The sequence below is a fragment of the Drosophila ficusphila genome, unplaced genomic scaffold, assembly GCF_018152265.1.
Source record: "Drosophila ficusphila isolate 14025-0441.05 unplaced genomic scaffold, ASM1815226v1 contig_791, whole genome shotgun sequence".
NCBI lineage: Eukaryota > Metazoa > Arthropoda > Insecta > Diptera > Drosophilidae > Drosophila > Drosophila ficusphila.
In genome coordinates, this window is record NW_025064737.1 from 22,885,076 (window position 1) to 22,912,789 (window position 27,714).

At 43.3% G+C, this 27,714-nt stretch overlaps 8 protein-coding genes across 12 annotated transcripts; 5 read left to right on the plus strand and 3 right to left on the minus strand.

The window, feature by feature from the left end:
- The first annotated feature begins 7,134 nt into the window (after positions 1–7,134).
- Positions 7,135–14,471, plus strand: LOC108088530 (chaoptin). Its single transcript, XM_017186373.2, has 7 exons — positions 7,135–7,626; positions 9,135–9,275; positions 9,454–9,613; positions 9,928–10,291; positions 10,562–10,851; positions 10,912–11,058; positions 11,126–14,471. Exons 2-7 carry the CDS (start codon positions 9,139–9,141, stop codon positions 14,222–14,224), a joined length of 4,197 nt encoding a protein of 1,398 aa, XP_017041862.1. The 5' UTR covers positions 7,135–7,626; positions 9,135–9,138; the 3' UTR covers positions 14,225–14,471.
- Positions 14,472–14,999: 528 nt separating this feature from the next.
- On the minus strand, positions 15,000–17,219 carry LOC108088417 (prostatic acid phosphatase). Of its 3 annotated transcripts, none has more exons than XM_017186178.2 (6): positions 17,115–17,219; positions 16,792–16,987; positions 16,633–16,731; positions 15,888–16,577; positions 15,578–15,836; positions 15,000–15,522 (listed from the first exon to the last, which is right to left on the minus strand). In XM_017186178.2, the coding sequence occupies exons 2-6, from the start codon at positions 16,948–16,950 to the stop codon at positions 15,413–15,415; spliced, it is 1,317 nt and encodes a 438-aa protein (XP_017041667.1). In that variant the 5' UTR covers positions 16,951–16,987; positions 17,115–17,219; the 3' UTR covers positions 15,000–15,412. The 3 variants fall into 3 exon arrangements, with proteins under 3 accessions (XP_017041667.1, XP_017041666.1, XP_017041665.1); XM_017186177.2 differs by having other exon boundaries at positions 17,063–17,208; XM_017186176.1 differs by lacking the exon at positions 17,115–17,219 and having other exon boundaries at positions 16,792–17,001.
- Positions 17,220–17,320: 101 nt separating this feature from the next.
- Positions 17,321–19,037, minus strand: LOC108088419 (heterogeneous nuclear ribonucleoprotein 87F). 2 transcript variants are annotated; one of them, XM_017186181.2, is made up of 5 exons: positions 18,959–19,037; positions 18,596–18,881; positions 17,946–18,537; positions 17,678–17,893; positions 17,321–17,617 (listed from the first exon to the last, which is right to left on the minus strand). In XM_017186181.2, exons 1-5 carry the CDS (start codon positions 18,965–18,967, stop codon positions 17,566–17,568), a joined length of 1,155 nt encoding a protein of 384 aa, XP_017041670.1. In that variant the 5' UTR covers positions 18,968–19,037; the 3' UTR covers positions 17,321–17,565. The 2 variants fall into 2 exon arrangements, with proteins under 2 accessions (XP_017041670.1, XP_017041669.1); XM_017186180.2 differs by having other exon boundaries at positions 18,596–19,019.
- A 48-nt stretch (positions 19,038–19,085) lies between these two features.
- LOC108088416 (spindle assembly abnormal protein 6 homolog) lies at positions 19,086–20,860 on the plus strand. The gene is made up of 4 exons (XM_017186175.1): positions 19,086–19,358; positions 19,422–20,273; positions 20,336–20,669; positions 20,726–20,860. Exons 1-4 carry the CDS (start codon positions 19,185–19,187, stop codon positions 20,782–20,784), a joined length of 1,419 nt encoding a protein of 472 aa, XP_017041664.1. The 5' UTR covers positions 19,086–19,184; the 3' UTR covers positions 20,785–20,860.
- On the minus strand, positions 20,699–21,613 carry LOC108088420 (coiled-coil domain-containing protein 12). Its single transcript, XM_017186182.2, has 2 exons — positions 21,261–21,613; positions 20,699–21,199 (listed from the first exon to the last, which is right to left on the minus strand). The coding sequence occupies exons 1-2, from the start codon at positions 21,386–21,388 to the stop codon at positions 20,851–20,853; spliced, it is 477 nt and encodes a 158-aa protein (XP_017041671.1). The 5' UTR covers positions 21,389–21,613; the 3' UTR covers positions 20,699–20,850.
- A 107-nt stretch (positions 21,614–21,720) lies between these two features.
- LOC108088418 lies at positions 21,721–23,604 on the plus strand. The gene is made up of 2 exons (XM_017186179.2): positions 21,721–22,031; positions 22,108–23,604. Exon 2 carries the CDS (start codon positions 22,183–22,185, stop codon positions 23,404–23,406), a length of 1,224 nt encoding a protein of 407 aa, XP_017041668.1. The 5' UTR covers positions 21,721–22,031; positions 22,108–22,182; the 3' UTR covers positions 23,407–23,604.
- Positions 23,605–23,611: 7 nt separating this feature from the next.
- On the plus strand, positions 23,612–24,291 carry LOC108088424. 2 transcript variants are annotated; one of them, XM_017186185.1, is made up of 2 exons: positions 23,612–23,993; positions 24,050–24,291. In XM_017186185.1, the coding sequence occupies exons 1-2, from the start codon at positions 23,686–23,688 to the stop codon at positions 24,159–24,161; spliced, it is 420 nt and encodes a 139-aa protein (XP_017041674.1). In that variant the 5' UTR covers positions 23,612–23,685; the 3' UTR covers positions 24,162–24,291. The 2 variants fall into 2 exon arrangements, with proteins under 2 accessions (XP_017041674.1, XP_017041676.1); XM_017186187.2 differs by having other exon boundaries at positions 23,680–23,985; positions 24,050–24,166.
- Positions 24,292–24,443: 152 nt separating this feature from the next.
- Positions 24,444–27,681, plus strand: LOC108088413 (ADAM 17-like protease). Its single transcript, XM_017186171.1, has 10 exons — positions 24,444–24,570; positions 24,641–24,880; positions 24,935–25,368; positions 25,432–25,626; positions 25,749–25,887; positions 26,117–26,352; positions 26,420–26,983; positions 27,046–27,151; positions 27,273–27,435; positions 27,497–27,681. The coding sequence occupies exons 1-10, from the start codon at positions 24,492–24,494 to the stop codon at positions 27,537–27,539; spliced, it is 2,199 nt and encodes a 732-aa protein (XP_017041660.1). The 5' UTR covers positions 24,444–24,491; the 3' UTR covers positions 27,540–27,681.
- Positions 27,682–27,714: the final 33 nt, after the last annotated feature.

The window sequence follows — 27,714 nt, forward strand, 5'->3', positions numbered from 1 at the left end:
TCACAAGTTAATTTCGTTGGTCCTTGTGGGCCACCGGGTGTCGGGTCCACACACCCAACGAAATCGAACGATACTTTAAAAGGATGTTTCGATACGTGGCTTATTGGAAAGTATTCTAAGATAAAATGCTATCAACTTATACTTAAACCTGTATACATATTTAAGAACTTTAATATATTAAATTAATATAGATTATTTACTTTAAAAATCACAGAATATATTTTTTATAAGGAATAACTTGTTTTGTTTAAAAATCGTTCTTTGTAGTTAATTTTTCAGGTGCACCACCTGTTATTTGAAGCAAAACGAGTATATCATCACCGGATTGGGCCACTTAAAGAAGTTGTTTTTGCCGGCAAAGTGAGTGTTGTCTTAAAGTCGTGATAATGGGCGGCTTTTTTCGAGGGCATTCGGGAGCATTTATTGAAAACCACTGTTGCATATTCATGAGCGCGCCTGGCGCAATTTAGAGCACTTTTTACTTCATTTGCATACTTATTTGAAGGACTCGGCAGCAGACAACGCCCAAGAGCCTAAGAACTTTCGAAATTAGTTTTAATTTCAAAGGCTATCGCCATGAACTTCCGCTTAGATGGACTATTATGACTTCCGTCCTTTGGCAATTCAGCCGACTAATTTGTATTGCCATTGACTCCATTATGAATTCAATTATGCGGTTGTAAGCCGCAGAATATTCGCTAATTTATGCCACGTCAAATCTGCGAAATTTACATAATACACAGACGCACAGCCATGAATATGTATGGTTCTCTGTGTTCAATATATTGCGCACCTTTTGGCACGACTATTTGTGTATTTTATGGCAGGTATTTATGGCCATTAGTCAATAAATTTTAATTGATTTCACATCACAAAGTGCTCCAGATGCAAATTACAAAGGAATATTGTTTGGAGAGTTAACTTAATGACATCAGGTGAAAGCACAATTTATACTCTCCATTGTTCGCCTTTAAATACGGCAATAATACCAGAATCAATTATTGTAGTATATAGGTATATAGTATCATAGCTCTCAATTGAAGAAAATTTATTTCGGTCACCTTAGGCTTTTCGGACAATTTAACATCCTTAATTGGGCCTCAATATCCTTTGTAATTATTATTGATGTAGGCAAGTTATCCCACAATATAATTATTATTTTAAATGTGTGTACAGGCACCAAGGTCTTTAATTTAGTTAACCTTTTTGGCGAGCGCCAAGCCGCTTTTATAATTATAATAAATGTACAGGAGGTTTAGTATGCAACAAGGATACGATTTTCAATTTCACACCTCGTTGGAGGGGCACAGGAAAAATTGAGTTGACTAGAAATTTAAGCCCACTCGACGGCAGATGAAGACATCATCCAATATGTCAGCCTGTGTGTTCGTGGGTGTTTGTTATTGGGTCTCCGATACCCAATGGCGTGTGGGTGTACTTTAACTTCGGCTTGTTGCCTTTTCCTGGGAGAAGTTTGTTTGCATTGCTTGATTTCAGATATGGGTAAAAAAAAGAATATGAAAAATGTTCCCCGGGCATTAAATATGCAAATTTCTGGGTTCCCTGTCGCAGGGATTTTCGGGGGCCTAAAGTCAATACATTATCGCCAGCCGGGCCGCGACCTTGCTTACCTGCTAGGGTGGACCACTTCGATGCTATATAGTATTTCAATTATCGGGATGCGAAGTGGGTCGCTTCTTGGAATGGATATCCAATGGCGCGACTCACGTTTGCCAGTAAATTGCAATGAAATCCGAACCAGGCGAGTATTCCTAATGTGTTCTTGAGGTGTGTGCCAGTCGCATTTTCCTTGATGTATGACATGGGTGTGCTAGTTTGACAGCCCACCAAATTCCTGGAAAAAAATTAATACCCACAGGAACTGTTCTTTGTGGCCCAATGGAATTGCCGCTCTAACTTAGCCAGTGGGTCTGCTTTGCTTTGCTTTGAAATTAAACGGTTTAATTGCATTTAAATTAAATAAAATGCGCGTGCGAAAAGTTTTACATTTTACGTATTCATTGGCGCACACAGAGCGGCCCCAAATCAAATCACTCAACTCAAGCATGCCAGCCAAAGGGGAGAAAAGCTCCAGCCTCACTCCCACTCAGTTACAGAGAAAGAAACATGATCCTAGTCCATGCCAAAATTTATACGAAGAATTAACAAAGCCAGAAATTCATGGTGATTTTATTTATCTAAATGTTTGTACTTATTCAGTTTATTTGATTTACATTATTGCTTAACCAATATTGCAGATTTAAGGCAAGCAAGCTATTTTTTTTGTTAAGTGCATCCCAGAAACCCTGAAAAGGATGGCAAGGACGAGTGTTGGTTGGGTGGTTGCCGGGCGGCTGGCAGACACCTCTTCTCGTTTCCACTAATTTGGCCTTTGTTTGTGGTTTGCGTTTTCGTTTGTTGAACAGCACAAAAAGTTTTAATTGACTGTTGCGAATACGGCGCACGGAACCGCCTCGGAAATTTTCGAGTTTCCGGCTTGACTTGGCTCCGCTTTCCCCAGATCTCCAGTCTCTAATCAGAAAACCCTTTTCCAGTCGCCGCGGCGGCATACCTGCCTATCGGTCCTGGGCTAGTTGTTTGCTTTTATATTTTCGGGATTTTCGCTTTTTAATTTATTTATTTTGAAGCGATCCCTTTGCGCGAAAAGCGCAACCCGCGAAAGAGATAAATGTGGTTGGGCTGGGCAAACTTGACGCGAAATTGGTTTAAATATTTGCCAGCCACATTTCCACACTTAAGCCGGTTACATTTCCCCAGTTAACTTACACCCCAATGTCCTGTTTAAAGCCATTTGCAATTTAAATGAGGTGCAAATGCAATGCCTGTGTGTGATTTGTGTGCTGTGCGATAGGTGGGCTCAATGGCACCTGAGCACTTTACCTGACAAGCGGCTGAGGATGAGTGCCTTTGCCTTTGTGATGGGGCTTGGATTGTGTATGCATCCGTCATTAAAGCAACTGAATTAATCACGCAACTGTGAACAGCTCCCTGTTGCACAGGGGGAAATATGCTAATTGTTTGGGATTAGGGGATAATAACATTCTTACTTATCAAAGAGAAGGGGAGAAAAATATATTTGAGTGTGAATTGATTGTAGGGATTACTCAATTTAAAGAAAAATCTATAGGTAAAAAGACCTCATTGTAATTTAAATATCATTGCTTACTATCAAATAGTTTGAGCATGTTTAAATTGCAAGTGATGTTGAACTCTACAATTTCTTGGCGTGCAGGATTGTTGCAGCATATGCAGTGGTTGTTGTTGTTGTTGTTGATGCCTCTGCTGTTATTGACTGCCTGTCTGACCAATTATGGTGCAATTAACACACTTGATTGCCCGTAATCTCTGACTCGTTTGCCGTTAACGGCTTCACCGGCACTGCACCGGTGCGTGCGTGTGGGCTTTGACTTCTTCGCAGCTCTCAAAAGGCAGGAGCCTTCGGCCTGCACGGGCCACCTTGGCGTATGCTCGATGTGGCAGGCCGGGAAAGCTCGTTACTGCAAAAACTTTTTGGCTAAAACAACTCGGCCGTAAAGTCGATTGCCGGCGGCCAAAGTGTGCGTCCCGAAATAGCTTAACCATCGACTTTGTGAATTTTTATGCGAGGTGTCAGCGGCAGCAGGGGCTTAACTCAGTTTACGAGGCATGGCAGCTTGAATACCGGATCAAATTTGCCCCGAAATGCAATTGAAATAAATGTAATTTCATAAATGGGCTTTGCCTTTGCACAGGTATCATAAAACTGGTTTCCAGAACGAACGTTTTATTTCGCTGCCTATTTGCATAGAGTGCCAGAAAATACATTTTGATGGAAATGACAGCGAGTTGAATAAACACTGGCATTAAACTGAATGCAGTGAACTCAATTCCGGCTAAAAGTGAGCCCTTTGATGGCCCTCGATCAATAAGCCGAGCTGGCCGCGCTCATGATTGTGTTTGCTGTCACTTGCCGTCTAATTTGATTGAATATCCTGTCCGGCCTACAGCCGACTATCCTGACGCGTCCTCAACCAACAAAGTCTGGCATTAAATATGGGGCCGACGGCAACAATAACCGCCCGAATGCCACAAGTTGTGCGTTTAAATAATTTATCAAAATAAAAATCCGGAAAAGGGGCTTAATCCCACTTGGCTGTCTACTTCTCCTTAAACAACATTGTGATGGACGAGCTATGCAAAAGGCCGAGGGCATCTGACATGGGCGTACAAAACAATAATATCATAGTGAAAAGATAAAACTAACTTTCCCAACAATCGAATCGAAAGTTGCATTATTCTAATTCTTAGTTTTACTCTCGAATATAATTCAAATAGAGGTCTTGTTCTACTATATGTTTTTTTTTTTTTTGGAGGGATGAACTTAATTTTTCTTCCCCCATTCGCTACGCCTCTGGCATTAACCGCACTACCAATAAAATGACACTAAACGGCAAAGGCAACCGCAACAGGAAAAGGAGAATGACTCGAGGATTGGAATGAGAAAGGAGTCCGCCGCAAGGACGCTGGCCTTGTTATGTTGACATTCCATTCCGTTATCGGGGGGGCAGGGCGGGATCTATAATTGATTAGGTTCGGGTCCGCCAATGAAGCTCACTCGGTTAGCTCGGCCCTCCCCAGTGGGTCATTTAATCCACGTGAGTGTGTGTCGGATCTAAGCAATAATTTATGACCTTTATACAAAGACATTAATCTTTATTGGAATTGAAAAGTACATACATTTAGCACGCATTGAGTTGACAATCCATTTCTTCATCGGCAACATGCCGAAATCATAATGAGAAAGTCGTTGGGGCAGGATTAAATTAGGATTTGCGTTTATATTTGCATATGAATGAGAAGAGATCCCAGAGGACACAACGCCCGGCAATTAAGTGAGGTTAATTAAGCTCCATGAATATCATTATCGGATTTGTGGGCCGAAGTCAAGATTGCATCTGTTGGTCTACATTGTGATGAAATATAGACGTAGACGAACGCCATTACAATATAAGAAAAATTTCCAGTAAAAACAACATATACATTTACTCAAAAAAAATATTAAAGGCATTTTTTGGAATTTTAAATAATTTATACTATTCACTACTAGACTATAGTTTACGTGAGAAGAGTAAACATTTTTGTAATCGCTTAGATTTCAAAATTCTTTTCAGTGTCTTCCTGAGCCGAAACCTTTGGACTTGATTCATTTTTCATACTTTGCATTTATGCAGATTGAAGCAACAATCGGGAGTGCGGCTCTAACTGGGCCAGAGGCCGTTTTTTATTAGGAGCGATGTCTCTTCTGCGGATCCGCCGATGGGTGTGGAGTAAGGAGTGTGTGGACCGCCGTTTTCACAAAACATTTACCCGAGATTGCAGACGAAGCCGGAGCCAGTCAAGTGTTGAGCTTAGACACAATTTATCAGCTGAACGATTTGATTTATATGGTTAGACATGGCATGCGTCACGTCAGGGCTGCTGCGGTAGCGGATGCACTCAGAAAAAATCTAAAGTGTATTAGAAATATAAAGATAACAGTAATTATCGCCAAAACCTAGCCCTTACGTTTTTGAACCAATTTAAAGCATTTAAACCCAGTAAAGCAGCAGTTTATTTCTTGATTTTAAAACCTCTTTCATTTTAAAATAAGAATGTAGTTTACCATTTCCTATTATTTATTACAATATTTCTCACTATAAGTACATTTACTTACACAGCAAAATTTTAGTTTCGCTTTCTGCTTGCCTCAAGTTCTGATGCCTTTTTTGTTTCGAGTGTGCCACTCATTGTTTCTGGCTCGGTTTTCATGATTATGTTATGTGTGCTTTATCTGACTGCCATTTGTGGAGCACTTGCTCATGAAAATGGAAAGTATATGGCTCGCGAGAAAGAAAAGAAATTGCGGCCCACTGAGATGTTAATGTTAACATGCATGCCTAAACATAAAAATTATAACCACATACTTGTGCCAGCCCCTGCTTTTCGATTGGGACTTGGACTTGGAGTCGGACTTGACTTGTACTTGTACTCATACTCATAGTCGTAGACTCATAGTCGTACTCATAGTCGTACTCGAACTTGTACTCACACCCGTCTGGTGTGAATAACCTGGCTAATGGCTGGTGCGTGTCTCGAAGATCTTCATAACCGCCATTCATCTGCGCTTCTCTCCGATTGTGCGGGTAATTAGTTGCCACGCCAAACAATTTGCGAGGAGGAAAGTAACTCTTGTTGGTTGTCACTTTGTTGCGGCATTATTGAAGGCTTAACCCCATTAGCTGAATTGGCGCACTTGCCAATCGGCTGCGAAGATCGAAGAAACCCCGAAAACAGGTAGAAGACAAGGGCCAGCAGAAGCCCAACTTTCGGCGAAGAACAGCGAGCGAAACTTTTACCCAGCGCCAGAAAAAAAAAGAAAGAAAAGAAGACAACATCAAACAACAAAAGAAAACAAACTCGGACAATGTAAACTCATTCACGAAGCTGGGTTGCTGTCTCTTTACAGAAGAGAGCATCTGCATCTCGGGGGCAGGTCCCGCATTTTTAGTACCTCCGCGGCATTTAAATCCGCGCGGAGAATGCAGAGAAAGAAAGGTGGATCATGAATGACTCTTTTCTTTTCAGAGAAAATTTCGAGTTTTCTAAGCATTTTCTATACATTTAACAAGTAGTGATTGTAAATCAAAATAAAAGCATAATTTATAATTGAAGCCATAGCTAATTTTTGGATGTGTCTTTCTTGAAAAGAATTTTTTGGTTTTAGATCTAAAGATTCAAGGTAGGCTAAAGTAAGAAATTTTAAAATCCTATCAAAAGTATCGGTGGTTTCTTGTAAATAGTTTTCTAAATGCTAGAGCCGTCAATGTAAAATGTATTTATTTATTTAGTATATATCCGACCATTTTTTTTATCATTTTACAATTTCATATAGAAACATATTATTATTCACTTGTTATGCTACTGAAGACTATTGAGATACTTTCTTCGTAGAATAAAAAACCTTGGCGTGTTGATCTGATTTCTTTCCGTGCATCGGGGCAAACCAGTTTCACCTGCAGAGCGGATCCAGAGAGCTTGGCCCAAAAGCGAAGCCTAGTCGGCTCGGTTTCGACCAGCTTCAGTTGTGTTGCGGCGCTCAGATGGAGCGGACTTAGCGGAAGTGCAAGAAGCGGGCCCACTACGACCTTCTCGACTCGATCAAAACCGTTTTCAACCGGCGGCGGTGGAGAACGCAGGCGCGAACGCTGCGAAATTGTTACCGCTGCGCATGCGCAGACAGGCCGTACTTGTTGTTGCGGTGGCTCGGCTTAATTACTAGCGCCCCCCGCCTTGGGAGCCCGGATCTTAGTGGTTTGTCTGCATTTTTCATCGGTCGCCAGTGTGTGTGCGCTAGTGGCCATCTCTCTGGGAAAACATTCTTCCCGAGCGGAGCTTTCTTTTTGTGTATAACAAAAGAGAACTAGGCAAAAACCAAACGTAAACAAGGCATCGCGAACTTGTGCAATCCAGCGACAAAAACAAAAGACCCGCGACTTGGTGGTTCCCAAGCCACAAAAAACAAAAAAAAATATAAAAAACGACGGTTGAAGTGCAATTTACAAGCAGCGCCCAAATCAGAAAGAAAATGTAAGCCAAGAGTATAAATCAAAATATAATGAAACAGGTTACGAGAGGAGAAAAACCGAGATGTGTGATTAACATATTTCCCATCAAAGCGTTTACACGCAATGCGAGTGGACCTGTATCTCTTACCTGTGTATCTGCCCCTGTCGTATCTGCTGTACCTGTATCTGTATCCGTGTATCCGTATCTGTGAAACAAGAAGTGGATCCAATCGGATCGAATCCCATCCCATTTCCCATTTCGAACCCATTCCGTGTGGCAATGCAACCTTGAAGCTGTCCGCGGTATCGAATCGCACATCGCCCATGCATTTCAATGAGCAAAAGAGCGTTTTCAGGGAGATTTTGAAACCTAGGTCGTTTTATTTTCGTTTTATGGACTCTATAAATTTACATACGTTAACTTGCTTGTTTGTCTTGCTGTGCATATCGCCGATCTTTGGGTAAACACGGGCGAAAAAGACTGGCCAAACACCGTCTGCGATTGCCCATGGACCGCTGAGTAAATAGCACAAATAACGCGAAACCAAAAATAATGCAAATAGAAATACGGCCAGACATAAAAGTATTTTTTCTTGTTATGGTGTCAGTGCGCATTAAAAAGCAAACAGTAACCAATGAACACGGCCAACAACAACAGAACAACAACAACAACCAACCACCACCGACCGTACTGCCAATAACGGTACAGCTAATGCTGTGAGAGTGAGAACTAAGAATCCAGGTCCAAAGTGCCAGAGCCAGAAAAGATCGTGGCTCAACGAATCGCTCATGCGCTGCAGAAGACGGCTTTTATATCGGTTACATAGTCGCTTTTTGGTTAATAAAAGAGTTTATAAAGGCAGTGTTTAATATCTGAAAATGTTACTTTTAAAAATAAAATCATTGGTGCAAATGCTATTTAGCACAAAAGCGTTAAAACGGAACAAAAAGGTTTTACTAAAAAAGTTTTACTGTAAGTTCAATGAATTAACGCCTACTTTTCAAGCATAAACTGAAATGTTTGCTAATTAAAGAACAGCTATTCTTATATTATGCGAGCTACCTTATTGTAGAGTTAATTTTAGCATATAGCTGTCATATTCCTAACAAATTCAAGAGATTTCAAACATACCAAAAGCGAGTTGATAGTTAGACTGATGAATCGGCAACAAATGCCTCTAATATGTCAGCATTACCAAATTACTCATACCACTCGTTGGCAGCCTAACTTCATGCTCTTTGTTGGCCAGCTAGCTTGATTATAGCCTTCGTTCTTTCGATCAAACCTTGGTGTCGACCATTGTTGTTGGTCTCAAAAATGCGGCTTGGACCGAAATAGACGGAGACATCGGTATGCAAATCAAATGTTCTAAGCGAACGCGGCGATAATGGGGAAATGACCAAATACGATACGATACGGAATACGGATGGCCAGCAGATCTCCTCTCGAAACGAGTTTCACCCAGCCATACCAAACTGATCGGGCCAGAAAAAGACAATAATAATAACGCCGCCATTCTTCGATTACAGCGAAATGGAAGCGTGGAAACAACTGACAAACGGGGGGCGTTTTCTGCTGGTTCTCTTGATCTGCACCTCCCACTTGGCCCACCGAATTTCCGCCTGGCGCCCCTGTCCGGAGCTCAGTCCCGCCCTGCGATTGCCGTGCAGGTGAGTAATGGCCATGCATTCAGGCGGTGGCCAGTGCAGAAAAAACAGAAAACAGAAAAAAAGCGACAGCGAATTTCCGCTGTCAGTCGGGTATTATTTTAATATCACAAAATTACCGCAAACTGCAATTTCATTTGGCTTTGTTTCGCCGTAATCACCTGTATGGCGACAATTACAGATGCAATGTGGTTCCGTTTGCGGCGACTGGTCAACTCGGAGCCGTGGCCATGGACTGCGATCGCGTTGTCTTCCACGGCGATGCACCGCAGCTGCCTTATGGAGCGCCCATCGTGGCGTATACGCAACGCCACAGCGGCCAACAGGTGCTGCCCGCCCAGGTGAGTGTCGCAATTTGGCTGAGATAAACCACAGACAGACAATGAGATTTCGAAACTTTTCGATGATCTCACAGGCACAGTAAACGCTTTTAAATGGCGGCCAATCAGATCTTATTTCTTATTGATTTGACACATTTTTAATTAAATAATCTTTGAGCTGATTGGCCTTTTAAACAGCTTTTGTTTTTCTCTTATTATTTTTTGTTTGTTTACTTTGATATCTTTTCAAGATATAAAAGTGACACTTAATAATACTCATTATTTTCTATTACGATTGATTAACACAATTATAATGATATTTTCTCCCACCACAGACATTTGGCCAACTGAAACTGACTATTGAGGAGCTGGATCTATCTTACAATCTGATCCGAAGAATTCCGGAGAAAGCATTTGATGGGCTGAAGGATTCACTAAACGAATTGCGTTTGGCAAACAATTTGTTAGGTGACAACCTAAATCCCATCTTTTCCACTGCCGAATTGCACGTGCTGAAGAACCTACGCCTTTTGGATTTATCCGGAAACAAGATCAAGTTGATCGAGGAGGGCCTTTTAAAGGGCTGCATGGATCTGAAGGAGTTCTACATCGATCGCAATAGCTTAACAACAGTACCTACAAATTCTCTAAATGGACCCAGTGCCCTGAGGCACCTGTCGCTGCGCCATAACCAGATTGGTAAGTCGGATTAGTCTATTGAATGTATGTTTTTGTATGGCTGTTTGATCGAAACCGCAACTGGAACAACTGGAATGAAAACAACAAGTCGTAATCGTAAAACAAACAATTATTTCAGGCTCTAAGGGAAAGTATTTAATGTACATTAATTACACTTGCAATTCTGGGCGCGGATCTTGATTAACTACAGCCACATTCTTAAGTGTTAGACCTCTAAAAGTTGTGGTTATCAATCTTTATTTTTACTTTATATATACCTATCCGTTACAGGATCACTCCTACCGGACTCTTTCAACGCCCAACGTCAGTTGGAGATTATCGATCTTCGTCACAATGTTATTCGCATTATCGACAGTCAGGCCTTCAAGGGATTGCAGAAAATTCGGGAAATCAAACTGGCTGGAAATCGGATTAGTAATCTGAACAGCGACGTTTTTGAGAAGTTGCCGTCTTTGCAAAAATTGGATTTATCTGAGAACTTCTTCAACCAGTTTCCCACGGTGGCCATGGCAGCAGTTCCCGGAGTAAAGCACCTTAATCTGTCCTCAAATATGTTACAGGTTAGTGAGTTTTCGTACAAAAAATTCATTCCAGTTATTTCATAATGTATTTTCCCTCAGCAATTGGACTACACCCACATGCAAGTGGTGAGGGCCTTAGAAAGTCTGGATATTAGTCGCAACAGCATAACCAGTATAACACCAGGAACTTTCCGGGAGATGGGTGCTCTCAAGTACCTGGATCTGAGTTTGAACTCATTGAGAACAGTAAGTCATATCATATTCCACATTAGACCAGCTCAAAATTAAATGGGTACCAATACTTGTTTTGCAGATCGAAGATGATGCCTTAGAGGGGTTGGACAGCCTGCAAACCCTTATTATCAAGGATAATAATATTCTTTTGGTGCCCGGAAGTGCCCTGGGTCGTCTACCCCAATTGACATCACTTCAGCTGGACTACAATAGAGTGGCTGCTCTTTCTGCAGAGATCCTTGGATCGATTCAAGCTGGAGATGTAACCACTCTGTCATTATCCAGGAACGTTATTCGCGAATTACCGCCCAACAGTTTCCAGATGTTTAGCAGTCTGAACTCCTTGGATCTCTCTGGGAATTCCTTGGCTTTGATTAATGCGGATACTTTTGCTGGGCTGGAGAGCACTTTGATGGCCTTGAAGCTATCTCAAAACAGACTTACGGGTTTGGGAGGAGCGCCCTGGGTTCTACCCGAGTTAAGAAGTCTAGATCTGAGTGGGAATACGCTCACCGAGTTACCCATTAACATTTTTGAGGAGCTGGAGAACCTGCAATCACTCAACCTGAGCGGAAATCATTTGACTCCTCTGAATGGAGCTCTCCTCAAACCTTTGGATCGCCTTCAAGTCATCGATTTAAGTCGCTGTAATATTCGCCAAATAAGTGGAGACCTCCTGGCAGGATTGCAGGACCTGAAGCACATTTACCTTAATGACAATCAATTGCAGGAGTTACAGGATGGCAGTTTTGTGAATCTATGGAATATTAGCTCCATCGATCTTTCTAACAACCGCATTGGGTCCATTCGTACCGGTGCCTTTGTGAATGTGATGAAGTTGAAAAAGCTGAATCTTCATGGAAATCAGTTGTCTGCCTTCAAGGGAGAATATTTTAACACGGGTACTGGAATTGAGGAACTGGATATTTCAGATAACCAACTGAGCTACCTGTTCCCCTCATCCTTTAGGATTCATCCGAGATTAAGGGAGATTCGAGCGGCCAACAATAAGTTTTCCTTCTTTCCGGCGGAACTTATTTCCTCCCTCCAATATCTCGAGCATATCGACCTCTCTCATAATCAACTGAAAACCATTGAGGAACTGGACTTTGCAAGATTACCGCGACTTCGAGTTCTCCTCGTTGCCAATAACCAATTGGATATGGTCAGCGAAATGGCCTTCCACAATTCCACGCAACTTCAGATTTTGGATCTGGCCCATAACAATCTGGATCGCATTGGAGAGCGGACTTTCGAGGGCTTAGTGCGGTTGGAGCAACTCAACCTTGAGGGCAACCGGTTGTCAGAGCTTTCGGATGGAGTCTTCGAGCGCTCAAAGCTACAGATGTTGGAGAATATCAACCTGGCTCACAATCGCTTTGAATATGCTCCCTTGAATGCCCTGCAGAGACAGTTCTTCTTTGTGTCTTCTGTAGATCTGAGTCATAACAAGATCAAGGAATTACCCGGAGATGACAGCATAATGGTGAACATAAAAAGGATTGACCTCTCCTTTAATCCATTGAGTGCCAAGGCAGTACGCAATGTACTCAATGAGCCCAAAACTGTGAGGGAACTCAGTTTGGCGGGAACGGGTATTGAGCAGTTGGATCTCCTGGAGACACCCTTCCTGCAGTTCCTTAATCTCTCTCACAACAAACTGAAGAATGTTAGGCCAGAGGTGTTCCAAAGAGTGACTCTGTTGGAAACCTTAGACCTCTCCAGCAATGAGCTGGAATCCCTAGACGATCTATCCGGTGCTTGGCCTCAACTACAGGTGCTTCAAACCCTGGATGTGTCCAATAACAGCTTTGAAATCGTTTCGCAATCCAACTTTGGTAAGCTGGAGATGCTGAGGTCCTTGAGTTTGAATCATCTGCCCCTGTGCACGAGGATTGAGAAGAATGCCTTTAGGCAACTGCCCAATCTGATCAACCTGGAGGCCTATGATCTTCCTTTGCTGGGCTACCTGGATCTTCAGGGCATCTTGGAGCTTCTGCCTGGCTTGGAAACTCTTGATATTGAAGTTAAGGACTCCAGCATAGGAAGTGAGCAAATTCAGCCTCTAAAACATCCTCGTCTCAAGAGTTTGGGAATCAGGGGTGAGAGATTGAAGTCCATATCTTCTGGAACCTTGGCGGGACTGAAGAGCAGTGACCTGAGTGTCCAGTTAAGGAACACATCCTTAAGTGCTCTGCCACCAGCGTTGCTCTTTCCGGTGCCACGATCCTCCCATCTCAACCTGGATGTGGAGGGATCCAAGATCACAGTGCTGGTGCCACAGTTTCTGAATGCTCTGGAAGATCGCAGAGCGAGTTTGCAGCTAAAAGGATTGGAAAGCAATCCTGTAGTCTGCGATTGTAATGCTCGAGCCCTCCGGCGTTGGCTTCCCAATTCGGGAATGCCGGATGTGACCTGTGCTTCGCCTGCGTTTCTGGTCAACCGAAAGCTTATTGAAGTTGGGGATGATGAACTGACCTGTGATGCCCGCAGAATGACTTCCTCCACCTCAAGACCCACTGCTTCAGTGCCGCATATGCTTAAGACATCCAGTCAGTTGGTGACCAGGAGCAGCTCCACCACCGAAGAACCGCTGATTATCTGGAGTCTGGAACCCACACAGCCACCTAGCCTGAAGAAGATTAAGACCAAGGCTCCCCTGATGAAGGCACAATCTCCGATCATTAGCAATGACGATACTCTGATCATAGGAATCGTGGGAGGAGTGGTGGCCTTCATAGCCATACTCATCATTATCATCTGCATCATAAGGCTGCGCATGAGCAACGCCGAGTACCAGCAGAATGCAGCGATGATTGGTCTTCCGGCTGGCATGCAAATGGGAGCCCATAATGCAGCCTACAATTACAAGAATGGAGCGGGAGCAGCCCTGTACGCAGTGCCTCCTTACCAAGCGAGCTACGCAACGCTGCCCCACAAGGCGGCCTCCATCCATCAGTCCAGTCAGAATCTATCCCAGCGACAGCAGCAACAGCAGCAGCAGCAACAGGTTGCTGCGGCGGCGGCTGCCTACTCGACCATGTCCCGCATGTCGTACTTCAGTGGAGCGGGCGGAGGAGCCGGCGGAAATGGCGATGGAGCCGAAAGCCTCACGCACCAGCATCCGCACCAGCATCAGCCCTATATCATATACTCGGACGACAAGGCCTACAGATAAGCCAGCCGATCTGGGGTGGTGCTTTATCTTTCCACACACTCCTCCATTCTGTCCATTTTTCAATCTTAGTCAGTCAGTCAGGCGCATCGCCGCAAACAGGTTCTACATTATATCGCCGCTCTCAGCCAACGTTGTATATAGACTTTAAAAAACATTCTTACTGTAACCCTAACTATATCTATTTCTAACCATAATTAAGTGCAAGCAAATCGCTTATGCGGAATAAACAAATCTAGTATAATACACATTTGAAGTCTATTTGCTCGGTCGGGAAAAAACCAGACATTTACACAGCTGTCTTTCAGGTAGGGCATGCAAAGTCCACAAACTAACCAAACTGACTGTCGACTCAACACAAATTAGGTTATAAAAAGCCGTAAAAACATGAATTTAATGGGTATTCATGTTTTTACGGCAATGATTATTTAAAAAACTATCAGAAACCCATATTTACTTTTAAATGTACACCCTCTTTGACTTTTTCACCTTGAACACCTTTGAAACATGTAACAATTCGAATCGAATATTGTCAATATTTAAGTATTATTGCCGTTGACTTCCGTGATTCCTACCTAACCGATATACTTGCAAAACCAATTGATTACCTTATCTTGAACTTAATTAATTAAATACTCAACTTTTGATAAGAATTTCAGTTTTGCGTGAACCACTAACTACCTTTTAATAATAGCGCAATATTACCATTCAATCACAATTTTTTATCAGTGGCCAAACCAATGAAGCCCACCTTCCACAAACATACAAAAACACTTCCTTGATTTGAGCGATTTTAATACAATAAATTTCTCATACAAGATAATTTCATAAAAATGTATATGTGTATAAATATGTTATGTATATATGTATGCAACTTCAAGATCGCTATTCACAGTCTTTGTATTTCATATCTTTCACTGAACAACAACAAATCTCGTTATCATTCCATTTAAATGCTAATAAACTTTTGTGTTATTAAATGCACAAACTTAAGCTAAAATAATTAATCAATAGCAACAGACTGTGTGTGACATGCACATTTTAAATAAGTTTTATCCAGAATTAACAATAACGGTCTGAGAAACTGGCCGTTTCAATCAAGAGCAACATAGGATTCACTAAGAAAACCAATTCACTTTGGCAATTGAAGAGCTGGCATTGCTCTAAATTCATAATTAAGTAGATATCCGTTTAGGCCATTTGAGAGTATGAGGTGTACAACTTGTAGTTGCGACGACGATAGTAGATCATGAGGCCATAGCTTGTGAGTAGCAGCGCAATAACGATTAAAATGAGAATACCTGATAAATGGAATTTGCTATAATTCGTTTAAAATAAGAATAACCATTGACTCACCCGTCGCCGTTCCGAGGTTGGCCTCTTCATAAGTCATCATCATAGTAGAGCGCTTGCATTCACGTTCCCAATCCACAGGTAGAACATCCTGATACAGGTTGACAAGCTTTTTAAGCGGGCAAGAGGGTCCACAACCTGGTATGTCCAATGGAAGAGGCTCCGCAGTGGTGTTTTTGTAGAAAATGGAAACAAGCGGTGAGTTGTTCTCATCCACACGCGTTTCCATCAAAATACACGCCGTGTAGGGAGGACTATGCAGCTGTATAATAAGGTTAACGATTGCCAATTACAAAGGACTTCGAAATCTTACCTCAAATAGTTTCAAAGCATTTAAAACACTTGCTATAGTGGTATCATGCGCACTATAAACCCACATTGAACGATCTGGACTCAAGTGTCCGGAGGATTTTTCTTGAATACGCTGGAAAATATCCTTCAGCAAAGGACCGGCCTTGAGTCTTGCCAGCTTTCGCGTGTAAGAGCTTATGGCAAAAGCGAAATTAGCTAAGTAAGTGAGCTCCTCTCCGCCGAATACTTTTTGAGTCCATTGCGGCAGTGTCATGTTGTATAGACTTTCAATAAACAAGGTGTTATTTAAATACTGGGCATCCACAAAGGTCTTCACAGTGCGTCCGCTTTTTTCGCTCAAGTAAGCAAAGAGTTCACGGTGCTTTGCGGTCATTGCCTTGAACTCGGGTGAGGATTCCAAAGAGGCTAACTCGTAATCGTAGGCAGGACAGGGAGCCTTGGCGGCCAGGATGGGATCCTCCTTCTCGGGCATTGTATGAATGGGTATTGGCTGCCATTTTATCTCGGAATTCCAAATGTCTTCACCTTCTGGTTCGTAGAGTCCAGCCAAGTTAGCCTGGGCACTCATTAGAGTGCGATCCACATCAGTGGACTGGACAAAGATGTCCTCGTTGGAATATTGAGAGGGGAGGATAATCTGATATCGGTTCCTTAGCCATTTCCCCAGTTCGTAGTGCTCTTGCTTGCCCAGCTTTGAATATAAATTTCGGTAAAGCCAAGGATTTTATTCTTGATATGCTACTTACATTGGTCAACTGTCCCCAGCCGGTCGACCAGTACTTCCTGTCACCCCAGGGATCCTTGGGATATGGATCCACTGGTGTTCTGTCGCCGTGGCGATATATCTGCAGAAGCATAGCTGATAAAACTAGGGCTCCACACACAAAGAAAAGCGAAACTCTTACCACATGCACAAACTTTAGTTGGCCTGGCAATGTGGCCAAGGTATCTGCTTGTCGACCTTCAACATTAGCATAACCATGCAGGGCATTAGCCAAACCGAAAGATAACACACAGATCACGGAGAGCACGACCAAGCAGCGCTGGCGGAGGTAGTTCCACATTTTCAGAGTCAAACTTGTTACAAGTGACCCACAGCGACTGCGAGAAAACATATGTCAGCATGCGAATTACAGGTTACGGTGTACGACTAATTCGGGGTTAGCAATCCCTTACCTCAACCGTATAACTGGTGATCTGGTCGTGCGTCGTTTGCATATATACACACCTGGGAAACTGAAGTTTAAACAGTCGTCAGATTTCCTTGTTTATAAATTTTGGGGACAAGTTTGATAACATCGCCCAAAGCTTTGTTTTTGACCGATAACGATAGTCGGCCCAAGCAACCCTGAATCGCAACAGTTATATTTTGGCGGGCAGCTTCAAAGTAAAACTCGATATGATATTTATGATTGTATTGATTGACTCGTCGTATCTAGTTGCACACAAGTAATATGATTATTTAAGTATTGCATAAATATTGAAACAATCTTAACTACAAATAACAAATATACTGTTGATGTTGGTCTTAAGATTACGGCTATAGGACAAATTAAAAAAAATAGTCGGCTTAACTAAAAGATTCAGCGCGCGAAACAATGGAAAACAAAATTCGGCTATTACAATATTAATTGGAGTACACGTGGGGACTGGCAAACAAACTGTGGCATTGCACTGGCTTAAAATCTTCTATTGCTGCCCATATTTGGTCCGGGTCTAGGTCCGCTAAAGCTGAAAGGATAGATTAATTATTTGAGGTTAATAAGATGGTAAGGATAAGGTTTCACTTGCCGGTTTCTTTGGCCTGGCGCTCCACCTCCGCTGCCCAGAGGTGGAAACTCCGAGTGATATGCATTCATGCCGTTCTGATTGTTGTTCTTGCCTCTTGCTCCTCCCCGTTTAAATGGACCTCCGCCTCCTTGTTGACTGTTTGATTCGTGGCTGCTGTCACGTCTGGCATTAAAGCCACCACCGTTAAAGAAACCACGTCCCCCTTGTGAATTCCCTCTAATAAAATAAAAAATATTATTTGCTTTTAAAGAACTCATAAATAATTTACCCATTGGTTCCACGACTGCCAGAACTCATGGGTCCATTCCCAAAGCGTCCAAAACCCATTTGCTGCTGTTGATGCTCCACTGGCAGGGCAAAGCCACGTCGATCCTGTCGCACATGGTTAGAACCTGCTCCCCCGCCGCCGCCTCTTTGACTCAAAGCTCCACCTCCTCCGGAACTTCCACCGTGAAAGTCACTATTACTGCCTCCTCCTCCAAATCCGCTATTAGGACTGTTCTTGAAATTCCTCCTGCCAGTTTGTAATCCGTTGTTATCCCGCTGCTGAAACCGATTGTTGCCAAAGCGTCCTCCGTTACCTTCGTTCCCTCCAAACTTGCCCCCGGTGGCAAATTTGTTCCTAAATCCTTGACCTTGATTGGAAGATTCATTATTTTGTTGTGGTCCTTTGGAGTAAGGAGCACTTCGCTGTCTGTAGTTGGACTCGTTCCTGGCGGGTCCAAATTTATTGTTGGTGGCGTTTGGTCCCCTAGAACCACCGCCTTCATTGGAATATCTGCCACCGGCTTCTTCACGGAAGTTTCGCTTGAAGTTGTTACCAGATTCCGTAGGTCTTTTGTCCGAACTGCCACTGGGACCTAAGAAGAAACGGTTTTAGCTATAGACTATGCATTCTCGAGAAAAATAGTGGCTCACCCTCTGTAACCCGGCGTATAGGGTTGTCTCCAGAGCCCGCAGGCCCTCGGTTACCATTACCCGGACCATACTTCGGCCTGCCCGCTTCCACCACGATGGGCTGGCCCTTAAAGACGGTGCCATTAAGGGCAGCTATGGCCGCATCCGCCATGTCTGTGTTTTCCAGGTGGACAAAAGCACAGCGGTTCATCACATCGCATTCTACAACCGATCCATAATTTGAGAACAGTCGTCGGAGTTCGTCCGGCTTGCAGCGCGGCAGGCTGCCGACAAACACCTTGGCGGTCTGCATGGATAAAGCTAGCATTACTCCGGATTACTTTCGACCATCCGGCGACGACAGCATCTTAAACTCTTACGTACAGTAGACATGTATTTATTTTTCTCTATAAGTTTTCGCTTGTCTTCTTTTTAGAGCTGTCCAACCATCGATGACACAATCGATAGTATGGCTGTCAGCAGGTGTGACCAAAGGTTAGGGCTACACATCCCTAACTGAAATCGGTATCGATAGACCCAAGCCATCAACATATCTTTTGTTTACAATTTAAATATTTAAAAACTCTGTATAACAACCGCCAGAACCCAAATGTGGCCTCCGGAAAGCAAAGATAGCTACTCTGCCAATATGGACTACAGCAAGAACGTGGTAAACATACTTCCAAGCGTAGAGATGATGGTAAGCTTCAATGGCGACATGACGCGATCCAATAAGCGGGCTTGTATACTGTACGCTGAGAGGATGGACTTCAAGGAACTGCTGGTGAGTCCATCTTATCGGAATTCATTTGAATGTTATCATATGTGTGTTATATTTGCCCAAAAGCAACTCCGGTTAACCGAGAAATCCGACCAACGGAGAATGTACATTACGACAGTGGATAGCGCCTCCTTTCATGAACTTAAACAGGATCAGTCGCTGAATGTAACGTTCTCTGGGTTTATGGACAATGTAGTGCGAATGTTGAAGGACTGCCAGACTGGTAAGCTTGAGCTACACTTGTCTGCAAGGGATCTAAACCTTTCGTCTGGTAGAGAAACCCTCGACTATCATTTACAATTCGTAGAAATAAGATCCTTTAAAAACCTTGTCCACCTGAGCCTGCCTTGTCGTTCTGCTCCCTTGAACACTGTTCTTTTCTACATAAATATCATGCTCGATGACTCCCGCAAAAAGCAATTCATACTGGAGCAGAGTATACAGCAAATGCAGGTGGAAATGAATTCACAAAGCTCCAAAATAGAAAGAATGGGGGTGGAGAACAGCAGTCTAAGAGAAGCTTTAGCTGAAAATACTCGAATCCTGGAAGAAAAAAAAAGTGCAGAGATACAACAATTCCAGGAAAAACTGGCCAAGATGAATGAACAACGCAGTAGTGAAACGGAGAGGAATCGCAGAGCGATAACTGGTCTCCAGGCGCAAATAGAAAAGGCTACTTTAGAGAAAAACGATATAAGAATAGCCTTGGAGCAGGCTGAAAATCAATGTCAAACTCTGGCAGAGGAACTATCCTGCTGTAAATCTCGCGTGTGCACCTTGAAGGAGCAGAACGACAAACTCTACGCAGATTTGGCGAATGCTAAGAAGCAGGAACGTAAACTTGAATACAAAATCGACGACATGAAGCAGCACACGGCCGAGCTGCAGGAGCATATACAAAAGGGAAACAAGGAAAAGGTATGTTTAAAAGAAGGAAACTTATCTAATAACTACATGGACAATGCTTTTTTCCTTTATAGGCTAACCTAACTGCAGAACTGGAGGCCGAAAAGAAAATCCTACACACCAAACGCCAAGCCTTAGAAATAGCTTCTGAGGAGATATCAAAGGCGAATCAGATTATCCTTAAGCAGAGCCAGGAGCTACTTAACCACAAAAAAACCATTGCATGGCGGACAGAGGTGGCTCTTCAGCAGGAGAAAGCCGTTCAAGCCAAGGAAAGCCTTCTATCCCTGCGTGAAGATGAACTGCGCCAGGCTCGAATAACCATTGAAAAGCTAAGGGAGGAAATTCCCCAGCAATTGCAATCTATGCGAAACTTTGCCCAGAGTCTGGAGCAGAAGTATTCCAAACGTGTGTAACATATTAAACCATATTTCCAATTTCCCACTTATACTTTTTAATTCCAGAGATCCTAATCCTCAAAGATCGATTATCCATACCCACTGGCAAGGAAAATCGCCATTAACTTAGCTTAGTGTTAGTGCATTTCTCGTTTTGTTCAATATATTAAAGTTAGTTTTATTGTCTGGCTCTAGTCATAATCCTCCTGTACGCTTTCACCTGCATGGGCTGTGGCCACATTTACCGCCTGACTGATGTCCTCGATTTGGTTCAGTTTCAGTCGTTCTCGGATGAGCTCTGCAATGGCCTTTTGGGTACGTCGTTCTAATCGCTCCAACTTCTTGCTGGCATCCCGCTTAAGGTCCCAATCGGGCTTACGAGGTGCCAGATTGCTGATGTCAATCTCGTCGATTACCATGGGCTGCTGAAGCAGATTTATTTGATCGCCCACAGCGGATTCAATGTTTCCCGTGGGTTCCTGGGCAAGAACTTCGCCAACAGTGTTTTCATTTTGGGGCTTATAGCTGCGGAACACTGGCCTGTAAATAGAAAGTGGCAAGTTAAAAGCGGTTAAAAAAAAAAAATAGAGTAATTACTGACTTTGGTAATTTTTCGATGGATTCGGAAGGGTCTCCTCCTTTATTCTGCGCTTGTTCCCGGAGTTTTAAAAGACGCTCCTTACGTTTTAGAGATTCTTCCGTCAGCTTACCAACGCCACTACCTTCCATAATGAGTATATGTTACTATACTTTTTAATATTTTAAGCTACTCGGTGTTTTGTGTAAATTTAAGCAAGAGAATTCCGCGTTTTTTGTTATTATTTTGGTCGGGAACAGTTTTGGTTGTACAGCACTGGAAAGCGGGTTTTATATCGATAGCTGCAAATTTCGTTATACGCATTAAACCCAAAAAGAATAAAAAAAATTTCCTAACTCGAAGTGTATAATTCAGAAAATAACCCAGCATTCTCTGTTCTTGTACGTTTTTGAAAATAATTGTAGTGACGAAGGCGAATTTCCAGTTAAATTGTATAACAAACGGTCCCATCCAAACTCCGAAAAGTATCGATGAATCGATAGCGCCGAACATGGATACACAGCGTTTGTTTTTACGAGAGGGGGAGGAAATCTGCTGTACTTTTGTCCACTTTAAACAAACAATATAGGCATTTTTACCATATTTTCGGGACTCTGCAACCTTCTACTGTAGCATCGACCACGTTCCAGCCCGATGCGGATAGTCTGGGCCAGCCAATAGGCACAAAGACATTGGCAGTGCGCCACCAGCTGCTGTTTTGGAGTAGCAAAAATAAACCAGAGCACAGCTCCCGCTCCCGAATAAATAGACGATTCCGATCCGATCCTCCTCGAGGTAACTTCTGTGGTCTATTAATATTAATGGTCTGGCTAACCAGTGCGTTGTTTTGCTTTCCCGCTTACCCCGATAGAAGGGAGCCACCATCTCATTGTTCTGACACCGATTTAGAGATTGCCCGGCCAGATCCCACAAAAGCGATCTAAAAATGGAGTGGACGCGCGAGAAGACACTGCAGCTGATCAGTGAGTACCGATGCCGTCGCGGGCTGTGGGACATGACTTGCGACGAGTACAGAAAGAAGGACGTCAAGCAGAGGCTCTTGAACGAAGTCAGCCAGGTGCTAGGCGGGAATATCCCGATCAACGAGCTGGAGAAGAAGTTCCACACGCTGCGCACGCAGTATCATCGCGAGATCAGTCGCATGAAACGCAAAGAGCCTTACAACTCCAAGTGGTTTGGCTTCAAGAATCTGGTATTCCTTAGCTCTCCATACGCCTGTCGCTCCACGAAAGGTCGCCTGAAGACAGATTTGCAGGCCGACGAGCGCAAGTTTGCCGTCGGGGAGGTGAGCGGGGATAACAACAGCGATAACAGTACGCCAGCAAACCAAAATAATAGTAGCATGAACGAGGAGTACCTTCGCAAGAGCCACGCCAGCAGTAGGGCACAGGAACTGGAAAAACTGATCGAGGAGACAACCAAAGATGTGGATGATATCGACGAGCCGGAACTGGAAGAAACGGATATCAAGCCCAAACAGAGTAAGGAGCTGAGCGTGCGCTACGTAAGCGTCACCGGGCAGGAGGACTCGGAACCGTTGGAAAACCACCACCAGACACTGATGGACCTACATCACCAGGGTAACACCGTGGAGGCTGTGAGCTTTCAGGCCAACGAAAGCGGCGAGCTGCACTATCAATCCAATCCGGCGCAGAACACAGCCAACAGTTCGGTGCATGTGGTGCCCACGCGAATAATAAAGATTCAGAGGAGAGACACTTCAGGGGAGCAGATGGATAGTTACTTTGAGGAGCACACGCAGCTGCATCCTCCGGCGCCTAAGCGCATGTACTATGAAGCCAGTCCAGCGGCGCACAACTCCACCTCCATTTTGTCACCTGCACTGGAAACCAATGCCAATGGCACGACCAGCACTGTGTTGACCTCATCACCTGGTATAACCATGAGTAATCTGCGCCTGCCCAAGGTCAATACGCCGCCCAAACCTGCCCAGTCCCAAGCCATTCCCAGCCCGCCTCCTCCCACTATTGTCAGCTTGCCACCGGCGCGCGATGAGTTCGCCACGTACGGAGAGTATGTGGCCAACGAGATGCGTGCCATCAACAACAGGGAGGTTCTCGTCGCCCTCAAGCACCGAATCAACACGGCCATTTTCGATGCCAACATGGCAGAAATTTCCCCGAAATAGATTGATCGTTTTAGCTAGAGCTAATTAACTACTACTTTAGGTTTAAGGCTGAATATGCAATGTGTCCTCTTGTCTTTATGCTTTTAATAGGTCGTCCCCCGTCACTTGTATTCTCATTTAAATTTGTACATTTAACAGATATGTATGTAACGATTTAAATACTTAAGCCAAATATAAAATTTAGTGGAATTACAAAAACAAGTTTTTCTTGGCAGCAGGCCTATTTCAGTTTGTTTTGTGTTTCGAAAAAATTGTGTGTTTTTTAGATATTTGTTCGAAATGCAGAACCCCATTTGCGAACCGTTCACGAGTTGGCCAGTAAAATTCGACATTAACCAGCTGATTAAAGAGTTCCAGCCGGAGGTGAAGGGTCGAGCGGTGGACGAGGACAAATCTGCAAAGGACTTTGTAAATCTTCCTGATAACAATTGGGTAGTCCTGCCCAGTTTTAAGTATCATTTTGAGCATCTGAAGCCGTATCTATCCTGCCGGGAGAGCAAATATTTGAGATGTCGCTTCCAGAGGTTTTTGGACAATGTGCCGAACACTTATGTAACCATAGCTTTATATGGCTCAAATGTAAGCAAGTAAGTTATAATAATCCTTTTATTAATTTTTTATGAATAATAATTGTTATTCTTAGCATGCCCGTGCCAAGGCGGAAAAGTCTAAATGGTCAGTTTTACGGAGTGGATAACAAGCTGGCTCCCGTTCCTGCAGTGGCAGATCCTCGGTCTCCACCCCACCGAAAATAGTTAAATTTACTAAAACATTTCATAGCGAAATTCAACCCAGGCCAAAAAATTAATATACACAAAAAACCAGTACGATAATACTTTTAACAATATTCGTGTTATTAAATAAATTTAAAAATTCATTATTGTATTTAAACAATAGTAGAACTGAAAATCAAAATTAAAAATACAAATGGTAACGGAAATAAATAATATTTAACATAAACGATGTTGCCATACTGTTGGATTTCAACAGGACCTCCTCGCACAGGGGTGGTATGTTTCTAACGGCTCAGTGACGGTTACACTGCAAACGGTAAAAATCAATAATGTAAAAATAGCGGGCGAAAAATGTTTACAAAATGCAATAGTTGCTGTGGCCTCGTTATAATCTCAATTTTTTTCGCCTGCCTTTTAGTCGAAAACTGCGGTGAGCATGGAGATACTATAGATATAGCTAAGATATTGAACTGGAATACTTAATACATACTTGATTGCAGTGGCTCTGAAAAAGACACTGCGGCACTATGAGATATTTCACAAGGACGATGTGGTGCACAAGGTGGTCAAACGGGGTGCCAAGCACAGCACAAATCCTTTTAACGTCATAAAAGAGGTGGAGTTCACAACTTTAGGCAAGAATTTTCGGTTGATCCTGCACCCACATCGGGATGTCCTGCACAGTAAATTTAGGGCCTATGCTGTGGACGCGGATGGCAATGAAACGGTGGTGCATATGGGTAAGCTATATGTTAATGCGTGCTAATGGTGTTTTTAATATCCTCATTTTTAAGATCACGATAGTTTCTATTCGGGCCGGGTGTTTGGTGAGCTTGAGTCCTCAGTGCGGGCTCACATCGAAGATGGCACTATGACCATGTCCATCCATTTGCCGGAGGAAACCTACCACATTGAGCCCTCCTGGAGACATCTGCCGGAAGCCAAAAAGGACACTATGGTTGCCTACAAGGCCTCGGATGTTAAGGTGCACAAAAATGAAGCAGGCGCAATTCCTAAAACCTGTGGTTATATCAAAGAGGGTCTAGAACTGGAGGACAAGGAACAAGGCGACACCTCAGATAATGAAATACACACAAGGGAAAAGCGGCAATCTGATCAGTATGAGTATACTCCCACCAAAACTCGATGTCCTCTGCTTCTGGTGGCCGATTATCGATTCTTTCAGGAAATGGGTGGGGGCAATACCAAGACCACCATTAACTATTTGGTAAGCTCTTAAATATATTTGCATCTGATAATATATTTTATTTCCATATTTATAAATCTATAGATAAGCCTAATTGATCGAGTGCACAAGATTTACAACGACACGGTTTGGCAGGATCGGTCAGATCAGGAGGGATTTAAGGGTATGGGCTTCGTCATTAAGAAAATAGTAGTACACTCGGAACCAACGAGATTAAGAGGAGGCGAGGCCCACTACAACATGATACGCGAAAAGTGGGATGTGCGAAATCTTCTGGAGGTAAGTTGGACTGGGTTGCGTCCTCACCCTTTTCATGTAGCTGCTCTTCCTCATGATCACTTAACTCTTGTATCTTGTATCTCTGACTCCGACTCTTCCGTCGCTCCAATTCTGCTGGTTAGGTCTTCTCCCGAGAATACAGCCACAAAGACTTTTGTCTAGCTCATCTGTTTACTGATCTAAAATTCGAGGGTGGCATTTTGGGCTTGGCCTACGTCGGCTCTCCGCGTCGCAACTCCGTGGGCGGTATTTGCACACCAGGTTGCTAAAACCCTGTAACTCTCATAATTGTCCTTTTCATTTGGCTTACATACTTTCGTTTCCCTTTTTTTTTTTTTGTTTCCTTAAGTTTTTGCTTGCTTAGAAGAAAATCTCTAATGGTACGAAATCCGCTTAAACTGTGTTTCAACGGAATTTTTTTTAGGCGGTTTCTTGCATTTAGAGATTTGTAGAAGGATTAAAAATAACGAACATATTTTCTATCTCTAAGAATACTTCAAAAACGGTTACACTCTGTATTTAAACTCGGGGCTGAGTAGCTCCCGTAATCACTATGGTCAACGGGTCATCACCAGGGAGGCAGATCTGGTCACGGCCCACGAGTTCGGTCACAACTGGGGATCCGAGCACGATCCTGATATTCCGGAGTGCTCACCCAGTGCTTCACAAGGAGGCAGTTTTCTTATGTATACGTACTCCGTCAGTGGCTACGATGTGAACAATAAGGTGGGTTTCCCATAAACAATATTTTGTCATCACAGTTTTAAATTTGTCCCCATTTGGTTTTTCTTAGAAATTCTCTCCCTGCTCACTGCGTTCGATCCGCAAAGTGCTGCAAGCCAAGTCGGGCAGATGTTTTTCAGAGCCGGAAGAGTCCTTTTGCGGCAATCTTCGAGTCGAAGGAGATGAGCAATGTGATGCTGGTCTATTGGGCACCGAGGATAACGACTCTTGTTGCGACAAGAACTGCAAGCTGCGCCGCAACCAAGGAGCCATGTGCAGCGACAAGAACTCGCCGTGTTGCCAAAATTGCCAATTTATGGCCTCCGGGATGAAATGCAGAGAGGCTCAGTACGCAACCTGCGAGCAGGAGGCTCGCTGCACAGGTGCTCATGCCGAGTGCCCGAAATCGCCAGCTATGCAGGATGGAACCACCTGTCAGGAGCGCGGTCAGTGCAGAAATGGCAAGTGCGTGCCCTATTGCGAGACTCAGGGTCTTCAGAGCTGCATGTGTGATATCATCGCGGATGCCTGCAAACGATGCTGTCGCATGAGCATCAATGAGACATGCTTTCCGGTGGAGCCACCAGATGTTTTGCCCGATGGAACCCCCTGCATTACAGGCTTCTGCAATAAGGTATGACTATACGAGGGTATCAGGATTGCCTCAATCTGAACCACATCTTCACTTTATTTTAGGGTGTCTGCGAGAAAACCATACAGGATGTTGTAGAGCGCTTTTGGGACATTATAGAGGAAATAAATGTTGCAAAAACTCTACGATTTCTCAAGGACAACATTGTCAGTAAGTACTACACAGATGTATAAGGGTTTGGAGAACTTATCTGCTTTATACATTTCAAATTGTTATTTACCAAATAAAAATTAATGAACTAATAATGAACACTTTTTTGTGATATTTTCAGTGGCCGTTGTCCTCGTCACTGCAGTCTTTTGGATACCTATCAGTTGTGTTATTTCCTATTTCGACCGTAAAAAACTACGCCACGAGATGAAGCTAATCGAATGGAGCCAGAAGCTGGACCTTATACATCCCAGTGATGAAAGACGTCGAGTGATTCACATACGGTACGTGCTAAACAATATTATTTCCCTTTAAATCATGATTAAAATTATTTTATTATTTTAGCGTACCGCGCCAAAAGATATCGGTGGCACGAGCATGCAACTAGCACAAAAAGCCCTTTGGGTTACTTTTTTGTTAATCTTCCGTGAGCATTCTTCTTAAAACTGCCACAAATCATTTGTATTAAGTACCATATTTGAAAACACACAACACATAAATGAATAAAATTCCATATACTATAGACCAAATACTTCAACGTGTATATATTTCGTGCCAAAAAT